Source organism: Sebastes fasciatus, chromosome 10 (genome assembly GCF_043250625.1).
Source record: "Sebastes fasciatus isolate fSebFas1 chromosome 10, fSebFas1.pri, whole genome shotgun sequence".
Taxonomy (NCBI): domain Eukaryota; kingdom Metazoa; phylum Chordata; class Actinopteri; order Perciformes; family Sebastidae; genus Sebastes; species Sebastes fasciatus.
Genome location: NC_133804.1, coordinates 15,394,229 through 15,409,903, shown reverse-complemented (window position 1 = coordinate 15,409,903; position 15,675 = coordinate 15,394,229). Strand labels below are relative to the sequence as shown.

Below are 15,675 nucleotides of genomic sequence, written 5' to 3'. Positions count from 1 at the left end.
TTACAATTATCAAATCATTTTCACCAGCCGCGACAGCATTGTTCTCCCCTTGAAATGTCGTCCAGGAGACACCGACTGCAGCGGGAACTACCACAGAAGGTTTTGATCACTTCGCCTTTGTGTTTATATTTCTGTCTGCAGACAGATTTTGTCACAGCGATAGCATCCTGAAACTTTAGTTTGTGTAGTTGAGATCAAAATGAGGGACGAGTTCGAAGATGTGGTTCGAGCAAGGGCGCCGGAAATAAGGGGGTTAGAAGCGCCCTGGCCTGATTTGGCGTCGCAGATGATGTGATCCCATCGCAAGATGGTCTCTAGTTTAAAGGCAGGGTCGGTGATCTTGTGAAACTAGCAAGAGTACACTACACACAATTTTTTTTAATTATCCGACCAAAAAACCCAGCCTAGTGCTGCCAACTCTTTTGAATGAAAGTAGTTAGCAGCATTAGCTGCATTAGTAGTTAGCATTAGCTGCTAACTACTAATGGGAGTGAATAAATATGATGCTTTATGCAAATGTATATATATATTTATTATTGGAAATCAATTAACAACACAAAACACTGACAAATATTTCCAGAAACCCTCACAGGTACTGCATTTATCATAAAAAAATATGCTCAAATCATAACATGGCAAACTCAAGTTTGGTGACCAAACATTGGCGATAATTGGAATTACAAAAACTGAGGTATGGTTCTATTTTATTTATTTATTTATTTTTTTCAAAAGTGAGGAAATGAGGTCTGTCAATCAATTAAAATATTTAATTTTGATTAATCGCATGATTGTCCATAGTTATCTTGATTAATTGCAAATTAATACACATTTTTTATCTGTTCAAAATGTACCTTAAAGGGAGATTTGTCAAGTACTTAATATTCTTATCAACATTGCAGTGGGCAAATATGCTTTTTTAATTAACAACTTTGATTGTCCAGAAACCCTCACAGGTACTGCATTTAGCATAACAAATATGCTCAAATCATAACATGCAAACTGCAGCCCAACAGGCAACAACAGCTGTCAGTGTGTCAGTGTGCTGACTTGACTATGACTTGCCCCAAACTGCATGTGATTATCATAAAGTGGGCATGTCTGTAAAGGGGAGTCTCATGGGTACCCATAGAACCCATTTTCATTCACATATCTAGAGGTCAGAGGTCAAGGGTCCACTTTGAAAATGGCCATGACAGTTTTTCCTCTCCAAAATTTAGCGCTAAGTTTGAAGTCTTATTTAGCCTCTTAATCCACAAGCTAGTATGACATGATTGGTACCAATGGAGTCCTTAGGTTTTTTAGTTTCATATGATACCAGTATCTTCATTATTATTACACTAGCTTTAAAACTGAACCCACTACAACCTCCAAAAAATTCAATTGCATTAATGAAATTAGTGGCGTTAAAACAATTTTGCGGTAACACGTTAATATCGCCTTAACTTTGACAGCCCTGATAATGATAAATGTGAACGGCGAACATGGCTATTGTTAGTACTCACAGCTGTCAAGCCAGCAGCTTGTGGAATACTCTGATGACACGCACTGAGTGCACGGAGAGAATGAGGCAGGCAGGCAGGCAGGCAGGCAGGTAAACAGGTAGCCCGTCCAATCATTACATTCGGGCCAAATAGGTAGTTTATTACAGTCCTGCGACAGGTACCGGACAGCATTTGATTTATTGATTGCTGTCAGGATGGTATGAGAATTTCAACAAATATAACAAAACATGTTTCCAAAATCTTTCCCCACCCTGCCTTTAATCTGTGTTAGCCATAAGCAGAAGTCTGTGGATTTCTTCAAACAACTTTAAAAAGTATTTCGGCCAAAGATTTTATAAAGTTTTTCAAAGTTGCCTCATGCTGTAATTCTTTATTTAACTTGTGAATAATTTGTCCGGTTATAGGATCGAGGAGCAGTAAAAGATTATCTGAAAATGAATCTTAATGCCTTTGTAGATGCTCAAAAGCATAGTGCAGAGTGATAATTGAAAATGCCAGAGAAATGCTCTTATACTGTACACACACATGCACAATCATGCAGATACACACCAACACGCACAGACACACGCACAGACACACACACAGGCTGATGCAGGTCCCTCGGGGGGAAGCGACAGTGCAGTATAACGTTGTACTTGGTTTACTTGGTCTACTTGGTGATGTCTCCATGGTAACTGTAATGTCTGACCTTCAATGTGCGCTGCCTTCCATCTGGCTCAGGTTGGCTAATCAGATCACATCAACACACACACAAATGCACCGTCAGATCTCATCATGAATGAAGGGAATTTTTGGGTGATTTTTGCATTGCTCTAAACCAGTTTGTTAGTGGCCGCTGTAATATCTGAATTTATCTCCATGCTCACACAAAACTTATGGATCGGATTTTAGCTTTGCTACTTGCTGTAACAAGATGAAAAGTTCCCTTTGAGCTGCGGTAGTTTGCGGGGGGTTTGCATTAAGACTTGATTCAATTAGTGCGTCTTTCATCAGCAAATAGGCCACACTCTGCATGCTTTCACGAACTGCCCCTTTCATTTCTGCTCCGTTCCAATACTCTCATCTGCTCTGCTGTTCGCAAATTCATAAGGCGCTCCAGAAGGTCCAACATCTGGCAGCTCCTTAGGCCCAGGGCCGTGCATCCGTTGTGGGGCAACGAGGCCTGCAGACCAGCCTCTCCTGTTGAGCTCAGCCCTTTGGTGTGTGTGGTAGCGTTCAGGGTCTCCACTTCCTGAGTGCTGGTTCCTTGATGTGGCCACAACCATAGTGCATGATTTATTACAGTACTAACTCTGTCCCCACTGCTAATACTGCCATTATTATGACCATATAGCCCCCTCCACTCACCCTCTCTCAAGCTCCCACCTGCAGTCTCCCACTGAAGCTTTTACCAGATACAGCTGACACAGCTCTGGCTCACGTTGTGTTGTTCCCTTAATGGATGTTTGGTCTCAGTAGAAGATGGGAGCCATGCTTTGAATGAGGTGACAAAATTGTTGGGGTGTTGACACATATTGTTAAGCGAGATCAGCTGTTTCCATTTGTGTTTCCCAACTTGTTGTATTGACTACTGGTTTGTTGCCTTGTGTGGTTTACGGGTGGCAGCTTTGGTCCGAAGGGAACCAAGAAATGTGGGGGTGGAGGCGGCTGGGAGGTAAACTGTTTTTTTGGCTGTGTGGCAAAATCAAAGCGACCCCATCAAAGTCATCAAACCAGTGCTTCCCACAACCTTCCTCGCCTCTTATCCTCTGTTTATGTAAGTGCTACGCAGTGTAATCAGCAGGGCTTGAACAGAGAGGAAGATGAAGGGAGAAGAAGGTGGAGAGGTGTAGTGATGGAGGAAAGCACCAGAACAGGAAGGCTCGCCAGAGTGAGGAGGCAGAGGAAAAGGGGAGAAAGGCAGGGGACAGCGGAAATGAGGGGTGTCCAGGGATGATAGAGTCCAGAGAGGAGGGATGTGGTGGAGTCGTGTTTACAGGCCACGGTCAACACAGCGCACTGTGGCTTCTTGTGTCAGCAGCTCTGACTTTGTGATGGCTTACCGCTGCAAAAGAATAATCAAGCCATATTTATACCACTGTAAACAATTAGTCCATTTCTCAGGAAGTGCAACACTTTAGCATGTGAATGCAGAAGCAACAAAAACAACTTCATCAGCAGCTTAGTCCGGTGGTTCTCAACCTGGGGGCCGGGACCCCCAAGGGGGTCGTGAGATAATTACTGGGGGTTGCGGAGAAAAACCCTAATGAATATTTTAGACAGTGCCAGTGATTTACCTCAGGATAGATTTTATTGAGTGCATTTGTGAAAGTCAAAGTGTGCGGCACATGAGTTTCTGACGGGAGATTTCCGACGGGTTAGTGGGAGAAAAAAAGTCACAAAACGCATCAAAAATCCACAGCGCCTGGAGCATACTGAACAACGCCTAGCTGTTAAAACTAAACTAAACTGTCCTCACAAACAAAACATTTACATTTGTTTTAGGGCTGTCAATCAATTAAAATATTTAATCCCGATTAATCGCATGATTGTCCATAGTTAATCGTGATTAATCGCACATTTTTTATCGGTTCAAAATGTACCTTAAAGGGGAATTTGTCAAGTATTTAATACTGTACTCTTATAAACATGGGAGTGGGTAAATTTGCTTGTTTTATGCAAATGTATGTATATATATTTTATTACTGGAAATCAATTAACACAAAACAATGACAAATATTGTCCAGAAACCCTCACAGGTACTGCATTTAGCATGAAAAATATGCTCAAATCATAACATGGCAAACTGAAGCCCAACAGACAACAACAGCTGTCAGTGTGTCAGTGTGGGTAACCATAGAACCCATTTTCATTCACATATCTTGAGGTCAGAGGTCAAGGGACCTCTTTGAAAATGGCCATGACAGTTTTTCCTCACCAAAATTTTTGGTTTGGAGCATTATTTATCCAATATATAAATACCAATAGATTCCTTAGGTTTTTCTAGTTTCATACCAGTATTTTCAGCTTTAAAACTGAGCGTTATTTAACATCCTTCACGCCAAGCTAGTATAACATGATCGGTACCAATGGATTCCTTAGGTTTTTATAGATTCATATGATGCCACTCTAGCTTTAAAACTGAGCCTGCTACAACTTAAAAAAATCGCAAGTTGCGTTAATGCATTAAAGAAATTAGTGGCGTTAAAACAAATTTCCGTTAAGGCGTTATAATCAAGTTAACTTTGACAGTCCTAATTATATATTAATCAGTGCATTCACAATAATCACTCAAAATCAGCAGACCTCGATCTAACCTGCTCCATTTCACTACTAGCGCCACACCTACACAAGCATCCCCTAATTTAGCCATACGCATTTCACCATTTCACAGCACAAACGCCCGCTTGCTCAGTAGTGGGGCTCACAGTAATCATATACCCAAATGTTTAGACACCAAAAAGCACTTGCCAGCATACATTGAATCTACCGCTAAATGTGGGGGTTTTGATATGATGACAGTTTATGATCAATGTGTTTGCATCGAGGTGTTGTGAGATAAATGTCCCAGTGATATTGGGGGGGTGGGGGTCACAACTCAAAATCTTTAAAAGAAGATATAAAGGAAGTGGAAGCCCTTTTCAACATTCATTCATATGTACATCAATTCATACACTATTGTGCCATGTAGTCCCCACTGAGACACAAGCTCGGGTATCCCCCCCTGTGATCCCCCATTAGTAAGAGACTCCCTTGCAGACATCTGTCTCAAAGCTCCACAGAGGTATCAGATCTCCTCCTCTTCCTCATCTCCTTAATTAGAACAATTAAGAGATTTACAGGACAGATGGATGGAAATCTAGCTGGCTGCGGTGCCTGTCCCTGAGGACGACTCTGCCGATGATGAGGTGAGACATGAGAGAGCGCCGGAGAGCGTTAGATCAACTCAGTGGTGGGACTCTGGCTCTCTCTTGTGGTTGTAGCTGGATACTGGTGCTCAGTGGTTGTGAGAGGTGTGGAGATGAAATGAAAAGTGGAGTTTAATAAGCGTTTGGGTTTAATTGGAAGAACTGATTGGTAAAAAACAACCAGGTCCTCAATATTTGTAATTATTTACACCTGCTGAGTGTCGGCTACTGCTTCACAGTGATGAATTAAACTTTTATTATTGAAAAGATTTTAGTTAGGGGAGCAATGTGTTAGTAGTGAGTTCAGCCATAATTTAAAGAAGAGAATGGGATAGAGGGATTTTTTTTATTTTTGTCAATGTTATCTCAACAGTTCATTCATAAACTACCTTTCATCATGTATGTATTTATGGTTTGATTTGAACTGTTTAAACTTTTACCAGCTGATTTCATTTGGCATAGTTTTAAAAACAGCCACATCCTGCACAGCTGGTGGCTGGTAAGTAAATATGTTGTGTTCATTTTCTACATGACACATGTTTTACCCAATAAAATAAAATACATGTTGATGAACAAACACTGTGGACATTTATTGCTATCGCCTAAGCAAAATAGCAAAGATGTGGTATTATTCAATTACACATAAAGTCACAAAACAAGTAATTTAATGACCTGTTGATTGTTATAAAAGTGTAAAAAGATCCATTTTGTTAGAAAGAGGAAACAACGAAAAATTACGAATTAACTAATATTAATTCAACATGAAACTATTGGAAGTATCGGCAACACTGTGCTGGTGTTGTGATTAGAGCTTCTTTAGGGAGTGTTTACAAAGTAGAGATGAAGTTGTTGTAGATTTAGTTTCTCTCCTCAATGACATAACAAACAGAAATATATATATATAATCTTACTTTTCAAATTTCATAAAATGTATCGCTTATTTGTGAGTTTTAGCCTCGTCGTTGGCTAAAATGTAAAGTAACTCAGAGTTTTACAGCTCTTGTAGTGGCTCGGCGCCTCTTTCACGTAGCCCTCCATTGGTCAGCCACCTGCACACAAGAAAAAGTTATTGTTCAATCAAGCAGAGGCAATAAGGGTTATTTTTTAGTTGCTTAATTCTCTATGTAAATGTGACAAATACTCCAAACCACTCACATGTTCAGGTTGCCTTTTTTCTGTTGTATTCCTATATGAACAGAGAGCGTAAGGATTCAATTAAAGAAGTAAAACCTGTCGGACTTGTGAAGTTTACACTGTTAGCAGTACTCACGTCGAAGTTGCCATGTGGCTACTGTGGCAACAGCCAACACCAACAGCACCACTGGCACCACGATGGCTGCCATGTGACCACCACTTTGACTCTCGTCAACGCTCGCCTAGCAGAGAGGATTCAATAACAGCTCAACCTCACCTTCACTGGAGATACATCTGAGCTTGTGAACATTAAAGGTGCATTAACAGGTTTTTGCCACAAGGGGGCAGAACATCAAAACAAGCTAACAGATACACAACCTCAAAGTCACCAGCTATTTGCGGATACAGAGAAACCAGCCTGTTGTCATTCCCAGGGCGTCAAATACAGAGGCTTTGTCACGCCCATTGGACGCACCAGGCGTTAGCTAATTCACGGCAACAGTAAACACTCAGAGAAAGTGCGCTGAGAGTGTGGTGACAAAGAGCGAAAAAGACACACCGAGCAGGCGGGAGGGGAGGTGGATAGCTCCAATAAACACAAGGCTTTCATCCAGGAGACCGTTGTTCGTGTCCCGTGTTCACAACGTTCAGCGTCATTTTCACTGTACAAACATGGTAGTTTTAAGCCCAACCATGTAGTTCTTTCTTAAACATAACTAGAGGTTTTGTTGCCTGATCCTAAAGTGACAAAGCAGCAGTATGTGACAAGAGGGATGAGTGTTGCAATTACTAACACTTTGTCACACCCCTTGGCGTGTCATACAGACGCACAAGGCACCCTTGAGCGTCTGTATGAGACACACTGAGCTTTCAATTAACTACAATGTAAACCCATCCTTGTCAATATTAAATGCTCAGAGAAAGTGCACCGGGAGTGTGGTGACGTAGTTTAAAGAGCGAAAAAACACACATAGGGTGGACGGGAGGGGCGGTGGATTGATCCAACAAACACGAGGCTTTCATCCAGGAGACCGCTGTTGGTGTCCCGTCACAACATTAAGTTTCTTTTTCACTTTACACTATGCAGTGATTTGAAGCCAAACAATTATGTTTTTTCTTAAACCTAACTGAAGTGGTTTTGTTGCCTAAACCTAAGCAAGTGTGGAGTCACGTTTCTGGCCGGCTATGAATGTAAGTCACTCTCCTTTTAGCTGTTTTGGTCTCTACCTACACCTGAGATAAAACAGAATGATTGATTTATTTTAGCTTGATACTTAACTATGTTCAGCAGCAAGTAACTAAGTACATGTATTCAAGTACTGTACAATTTTGAGGTACTTGTACTTTACTTGAGTATTTCCATTTTATGTTGCTTTATACTTCTACTCCACTACATTTCAGAGGGGAAAGATTGTAGCCTACTTTTTACTCCACTAAATTTATTTGACTTAGTTACCAGTCACTCAGATATTTAATATTATTAATTATTATGGATTAAGCTACCCAGCAGTATGGAAGTCCTTGTTTACATACTTACAGCAGCGTGAGTATCAGTAGATACGGTGGTAAGATGATCATCCCTCGGATGACCTGTCAGACACCCACAAAGGAAAGTAGATAAGAGGAAGTTTTGAAAGTGTTGTTTTTCAGAAAACTGCAAAAACATCTATCAATAGAACCAATGTGGGAGGATATTGGGTCACATAAGGTGTGTTTCCTGTTCTCCGAGGACATGTGATTGGGTCATAATAAAGTTAATTTATATTTTTGGGCTGCCTTGATGATAATAAATAAACTAATGAATCACAGCATCATAGTAACACTGAGGAGTTAAGCAATGGCAACACCGGCCCTGTTCTGCCTGATGAACCACCGTAAAATACAACGGAGACAGTGAGAATCAAGAAACACCACACCTGCTTCTCCAGTGGTGACGGTGATGACGTTGCCCGCTTTACTGGTGCCCCGACTGTTCTTGGCAAACATGCGGATGTTGTACGTGGAGGGATTTAGCTCTATTATTGTGGCCTCCGTCTGGTTGGGGCTGAAGTCAACAACTGTCTTTCTGTAATCCCACGAGGCTGTGGAGAAAATGAAAGATTTTACATTATATCACCAAATGCCAGGGGGATTAACATTGTGAATTTAGCTTCTGCAGTTGAATAAAGTGAAGTGGCAATGATTTAATTATTACACCATTGAAAAGTTCTCATACCGTTAACTGCTTTAGACTCCAGGTAATAGCCAGTAATGGGGCTGTCACCTTCAAACCCAGGAGTCCATAGAAGGGAGATGGTATTGTCTTTGACCGCCTTTAACTCAAGCACTGGGGGATCCGGGGGCACTAGGAGATATTTAGCAAAGAAAAACAAGGATTTTTTTTATACAGCTCAGTTTAATTTTGGGAATTGGAACATGTTTCTTTTGCAGAAACAGATTGAGATGATCACATCATCACAGAATAATGGATCGACTCTAAATGGGACACTATGACAACACATGTGATCTAACTTGGATTTTGGCTCATTTCATGATTAACAGAGACTTTGATAGAGCAAATTAAGTTTGTTTGGATGTCCGAAATAAAAGTGATGTAAGAAATAGCAACATTAATTCAGCGTTAAGTGGCAGAACTCCATAAGAAACATGTGAAGTACCTGATGTGAAACTTGATGTGGCGGTTTCTCCCCAAACTGTGGCAGCAGTAACAGTCTTAGTTGTTGACGTTGTGTGAACTTGGGACAGAAAAGAAAAAAAAAATTCTGGTCATAATCAGTTTGTTTATTCATATAGTTGTCAAGGTGTTAATAAATGTTCCTGGAATGTTTTTCATCAACGCAATAATAGCACAAACCTGAAGTGAAACTCGTAGTGTCTGGTATCCAAATTGTGGCAGCAGTGGAAGTAGACTTGATAGTTGATGCTGTTGAAGTTACGTGAACTTGAAACAGAATAAAATCCAAATCTCTGTAAATAACTTGATATTAAACTGCCATCAATAATAATTAAATCAATGTTTTAAGTCATATTTTAGTATCCTCTCATCTTACCCTCATCCAGAGTGGAGCAGAGAGGTGCAGTCGAGGCAGGTCCTATCCCTGCGCTTGTTAGTGCCTGAACAAGCACGCCGTATTTGGTGGAAGGCTTCAGGTTGCTCAGGACGACGCTCTCTACTTCCCGTGTTGCCGTCACACTCAAGTACTGCCACCTTTTGAAGTGTCTGCCTGCGGGGTCGTACTCTCTGTACCTAATGCTGTAACTCTGAAGAACCCCGTTTATCTGATCGAGCCTCGGAGGCTAGTCAAGAGAAAAGATTTAACACTTTTTCGTTTAGGTATATCATGTAGGATAATCTATGTCCAGACACAAAGCCTGGCTAAAAAGGGTGCCATGTAGAGTGACTTTACCTTCCAAGTGATGTTGATGCTGTGAGGAGTGAGGGCCTCCAGCTGCATATCCAGGGGAGGACCGTCTGGTGCTGCAGGGAAAACACATTTTAAAGAGGCCATCCATCATTTCTTTTATATTTAAGTTCTGCATAATTATTTCTAGAACAATAAATAATGGCCGACACTACCTGCTTCTTTCGTTGTGACTGTCAGAACGTTGCTGACCTCGCTCATGCCCACACTGTTAATGGCGAACATGCGGAGGTTGTAGGACTTGGCCGGACGCAAATCCAACAAAGTCAGCTGAGTTAGTTCAGGATTTGACACTTCGGTACTCACTGCGGTATCCCAGGATGCTGTGCAACAGGGATGTACAGATAAAGTCCATACTGTATATTCCAAAGTATATTTCTAAATATATAATTAGCTGCTAAAATGTCCAAATTCTATTAAGATTGTTGGAAGAGTTTACTTGTGCTTACCCTGTTTGTTTTTGAGGTCGATCCTGTAGGCTGTAATGGGCTTGCCGCCATCAAACACAGGAGTCCAGCGAACAGTGACGGTTCTTTCCTTCACTTCTCTTGCCTCCACCTTCAGGGGGTTAGGGCGTACTAAAAAGAAATAAAAAACTAAGTTACATGCCTAGTAGTGCTAAAACAATTAGTTGATGAATCAATCAACAGATAATATACAGACAATTTTGCAACGGATTTATCATTTAAGTCATTTATCAAGCATGTGCTTGTTCACAAATGAGAATTTTCATACGCCGCCTCAGTCTCTGGGAAGTTGTGGGAGACATTTTTCCAACAAGCAGGGAGTCACCGGGGAATTCCAATAACTAATTTTGTCACAATAACTAGTAACTATTTAGTCTCTCCCTCAGATATTATAAATTCTCTCCGTGGGTCTCACCTGCCACTACCGTCAGAGTCATCTGGTGTTTGTGGTCATTGAACCATCCCGGTATTTCTATACGGCAGCCGTACGTCCCGGAGTCGCCCTCCTCAACCTGCCTGATGGTCAGCGACACATCCCCCTCACCAATGTTCCCCTTGAGCAGGTAACGCTCTGACAGCCTGTTGATCACCGACGTGCCGTCTGACTTGATCACCTCATTGGCACAGCCACTGTTGGGGATGGCTCCTCGACCCCAGCACACAGAAAGCTTGCCCTTGGACTTGGCATCATAGTTGCATATCAAAGTCACATCTTCTCCCACTCTGGCTATGATGGTTTCTGCAGACACACAACCTGAAAAAGTAGAAAGTCCCGTTGGCAACAAGGAATATTTGATAAGGTATAATTAAATAAAAACTTTGAATTATCATTGAATAAAAATGCAAATCATCCTCTCATGACTGTCTTACCTAGGAGTAGACAAAAGAGGAGATTGCAACACAGAGAGAGGCGTCTCCTGCCAAAACAAATCATCTTACTCTCGTCTCGGAGTCAATCCAAGAGTTTAGTCCACCTGCTAAGAGACACTGCAACCAAACAACAGTGTGGTTTCAGCTTTGAAATCCTTCCAAGTCACATGATGCTGACCTTGATTTGCTCACATAAACAACTTCTGCTGGCAGAAGAGGAATGTAGAAAAGAGCCGTTTCCTTTTCGGCGGTTTTGGTTCCTTATCCTAGAAGTAGCACGCTGTTACATTTTGATGATTAGACAGACACAGAATCAAGGTTATCAACACACACTAATCTTCACTCCTGTTCTTTGTTCTCTTAGTCCTTGTAGTGATAGACACAGAAGGACATTTAGCTTTGCATTCACAGAAATTCTGCAGTAAAATGTGCTGTTTTTGTTTTTTTAACTGAGCACACACTGGAAAACAGAAAATAGTAACAGTAACAGTAACTCTAAACTCTCTGAATCTAACTTCAATGCTAACATTTACTGTCGGCATGTGAGCACAAACACAAAATGGTTGTAGGTATACAGACGTAGGCAAAGTTGTTGGTAACGTTCCGTTAAAGAGAGAAAAACCCACAATGGTCACTGAAATAACTTGAAACTGACAAAAGTAATAATAAATAAAAATTCACTGAAAATTAACTAATGAAAATCAGATATTGTTTTTGAATTATGGTTCAGCAGAATCATTTAAAAAAACAAACTAATGAAACTGGCCTAGACAAAAATGATGGTAACATTAACTTAATATTTTGTTGCACAACCTTTTGAGGCAATCACTGCAATCAAGTGATTTCTGTAACTCTCAATGAGACTTCTGCACCTGTTGACAGGTATGTTGGCCCACTCCTCGTGAGCAAACTGCTCCAGCTGTCTCAGGTTTGAAGGGTGCCTTCTCCAGACTGCATGTTTCAGCTCCTTCCACAGATGTTCAATAGGATTTAGATCAGGGCTCATAGAAGGCCACTTCAAAATAGTCCAATGTTTTGTTCTTAGCCATTCTTGGGTGTTTTTAGCTGTGTTTTGGGTCATTATCCTGTTTGAGGACCCATGACCTGCAACTGAGACCAAGCTTTCTGACACTGGGCAGCACATTTCGCTCCAGAATGCCTTGATAGTCTTGAGATTTCATTGCACCCTGCACAGATTCAAGACACCCTGTGCCAGATGCAACAAAGCAGCCCCATAACATAACCGAGCCTCCTCCATGTTTCACATTAGGTACAGTGTTCTTTTCTTTGGATGCTTCATCTCTTCGTCTGTGAACATAGAGCTGATGTGACTTGCCAAAAAGCTCCAGTTTTGTCTCATCTGTCCAAAGGACATTCTCCCAGAAGCTTTGTGGCTTGTCAATATGCATTTTGGAAAATTCCAGTCTCGCTTTTTTATGATTTGGTGTCCTCCTGGGTCGTCTTCCATTAAGTCCACTTTGGCTCAAACAGTGACGGATGGTGCGATCTGACACTGATGTACCTTGACCTTGGAGTTCACCTCTAATCTCTTTGGAAGTTGTTCTGGGCTCTTTGGTTACCATTCGTATTATCCGTCTCTTCAATATGTCATCAATTTTCCTCTTCCAGCCACATCCAGGGAGGTTGGCTACAGTCCCATGGACCTTAAACTTCTGAATAATATGTGCAGCTGTAGTCACAGGAACATCAAGCTGCTTGGAGATGGTCTTATAGCCTTTACCTTTAACATGAAGGTCTATAATGTTCTTTCTGATCTCCTGAGACAACTCTCTCCTTAGCTTTCTGTGGTCCATGTTCAGTGTGGTACACACCATGATGCCAAACAGCACAGTGACTACTTTTCACCCTTTAAATAGGCAGACTGACTGATTACAAGTTTGAAGATACCTGTGATGCTAATTACAGGACACACCTTAGTTTAATATGTCCCTATGGTCACATTATTTTACATCTTTTCTAGGGGTACCATCATTTTTGTATAGGCCAGTTTCATTAGTTTGTTTTTTTAAATGATTCTGTTGAACCATAATTCAAAAACAACAGCTGATTTTCATTAGTTCATTTTCAGTGAATTTTTATTTATTATTACTTTTGTCAGTTTCAAGTTATTTCAGTGACCATTGTGGGTTTTTCTCTCTTTAACGGAACGTTACCAACAACTTTGCCTACGTGTGTATAATCTCAAGCTTCATTTCCAAAAACGTATTACATCCTGAAATATAACAGTGATGAAAATAGAAAATCTGGTTTACTCAAGGGCCATGGACTTCTATATGTGTCTTAGACTGCTGAGTAAACACTTAGGTCTGGTGGATGTTTAGTAACTCAGCACAGAACTTCCTCTTCCGATCACTCCCACAAACATGTGGCTGGTACAACTAACTACTACACTATTTATAAATACTAAAGCTGTATATTCTTTTGTTATCATTGTAATCATTTGTTCAATTGAAAGTGGGTTAACTTTTGTATTTACAGAATGAGATGACCGATCTCTATTTTACCCGCGAACACAAACAAAAGTTGACGGAAATAAAAGAGAAACTTACTTACAATCGAAAAAATTTAAAAAACATGCAGACTTGCCACAATCCAGATGATTTTCTCACATCAGTCATGAAATTCCTGTAAACACACTTCACAGCCACATCATGAGTATTTCCATCGCTGACTCAGAAAAAGAGGCCTTTCCCATGATTTCTTGGAATTTGCTTACGTTGCTAAACTAATTTATAGAAGGAACAAAAACAGTATTTATAGTGTATAGTGTATTTAAAGGGACAGTATGTAGGATTTGGCAGCATTTAGTGATGTGGTTGCAGATTGCAACCAACTGAATATCTCTTCGCTCACTCCTCCCTTCCCAAGACTGTGGTAGCGCCGTTCGCCTCGCTCAGAGGCCATCCTTACCATAATAACAATACTTTAGGAGCAACGGAAGACGGCGGCTGGCCGTACCACAGTTTTGCACTCTGCGGCTCACGTTACCGCAGTTTCAAAATCGTGTCGGAGAAATACGGTGGCCTTCAGGTAACGTAAAAACATGAAAGGCTCTCTTTAGAGCCAGTGTTTGGTTTGTCCGTTCTGGGCTACTGTAGAAACATGGCGGAGCAACATGGCGGACTCGGTGTAGAGGACCCGCTCCCTATGTAGATATGAAGGGCTCATTATAAGCTAACGAAAACACAATTCTTAGTTTCAATTGATTATACACTAATGAAGACAAAGTTATGAATATTATATTCCATTTCTGTTAAAGGGACTATTTGTAAGATTCAGAAATGCTGCTTAACAGCGACACCTGTGGCCTTGAAATCAACGAAAGTCAGCGTCGAGCTCGCGCTTGCTCGCTCTACATAGACATGAACGAGCATCGCTCAAAACAGTGAGGCGACAGACGTCAGCTAAAACCACAATATCACTCTATATTTCACCTGCTTGGCAGTAATGTTAGCTGACCAGACGAAGGTCTCTCCATGAATCACTGCTGATCCTAGTGTTGGCTTTTCCTGCTCAGCGCAGGCTTCAGCAGCGGGGCTCCTCAACGAGTTACGTTATCGCCTCCCGACCGCAGCCGGCAGCCGAAGACACCGGCACCCTGTCGCTAACGAGACGATAACGTAACTCGTTGAGGAGCCCCGTCACTTCACAAGACACGGAAAACCTCTGTTGGTCTGGAGGAGCTGCAGCATTTATTTCTGCACAAACGTCCACTCTACATTCACTAGATATTCTCAGAGCTAAACTAACTCTTCTGCAGTGTGTAGTGAGCGTGCGTTCACGTCTAGAGGTGGAGCGAGACAGCGAGAACACGCGCGCTGTCTGAGTGAAGGAGAGCAGGCAGCGGAGACATGGCTCCGGCCACACGCGAGTGCGCATATGCGAACGCGCATGTGTGCCGACACGCTACATTTATACGCTTAAAAAGTTACAAACAGTCCCTTTAATAGAGCCCAGTGTTCCTTGAAATAAGATAAAAAGGCAAATGCAGAAAAAAAAAAAAAACAGAACTGAGAAAGAGCAAATTTCTTTTGAAATGAGAACATGGAGTGAAACTCTGCATAACCGGTTTCACAGTGAATCCTTGAAAACGAACTCAAAAAACGTTCCTGTTTGTCTGGGATTGAAATAAGGAATTGAAAACTATAAACAAACACGTGTTAAGAGTGATATTTTCTCCTCCAGTATTTTGATAATAATGTGTTAAATCCAGTAGGTGGCATTGTGCCCACAAGTATATACCATCCACAAGCTTTTTCATGCTGCCAGATTAAATCTGCCATTGAAAAACAGAAAGAAAAACAAGACAAGGAATTAATTAATCTGCAGGATATTTTTGCATCTTCTGAGCCTGACGTGACACATGTTTGCC

General features: G+C 41.3%; 1 protein-coding gene across 2 annotated transcripts; it reads right to left on the bottom strand.

Moving 5' to 3' along the window:
• Window positions 1-5,721: 5,721 nt before the first annotated feature.
• LOC141775270 (cell adhesion molecule DSCAML1-like) lies at window positions 5,722-11,449 on the bottom strand. 2 transcript variants are annotated; one of them, XM_074648451.1, is made up of 14 exons: window positions 11,283-11,449; window positions 10,828-11,166; window positions 10,395-10,523; window positions 10,101-10,268; window positions 9,931-10,001; window positions 9,574-9,820; window positions 9,378-9,446; window positions 9,181-9,258; window positions 8,739-8,867; window positions 8,440-8,604; window positions 8,061-8,113; window positions 6,660-6,765; window positions 6,545-6,575; window positions 5,722-6,438 (listed from the first exon to the last, which is right to left on the bottom strand). In XM_074648451.1, the coding sequence occupies exons 1-14, from the start codon at window positions 11,344-11,346 to the stop codon at window positions 6,381-6,383; spliced, it is 1,707 nt and encodes a 568-aa protein (XP_074504552.1). In that variant the 5' UTR covers window positions 11,347-11,449; the 3' UTR covers window positions 5,722-6,380. The 2 variants fall into 2 exon arrangements, with proteins under 2 accessions (XP_074504552.1, XP_074504551.1); XM_074648450.1 differs by having other exon boundaries at window positions 9,378-9,464; window positions 11,283-11,446.
• Between the last annotated feature and the right edge of the window lie 4,226 nt (window positions 11,450-15,675).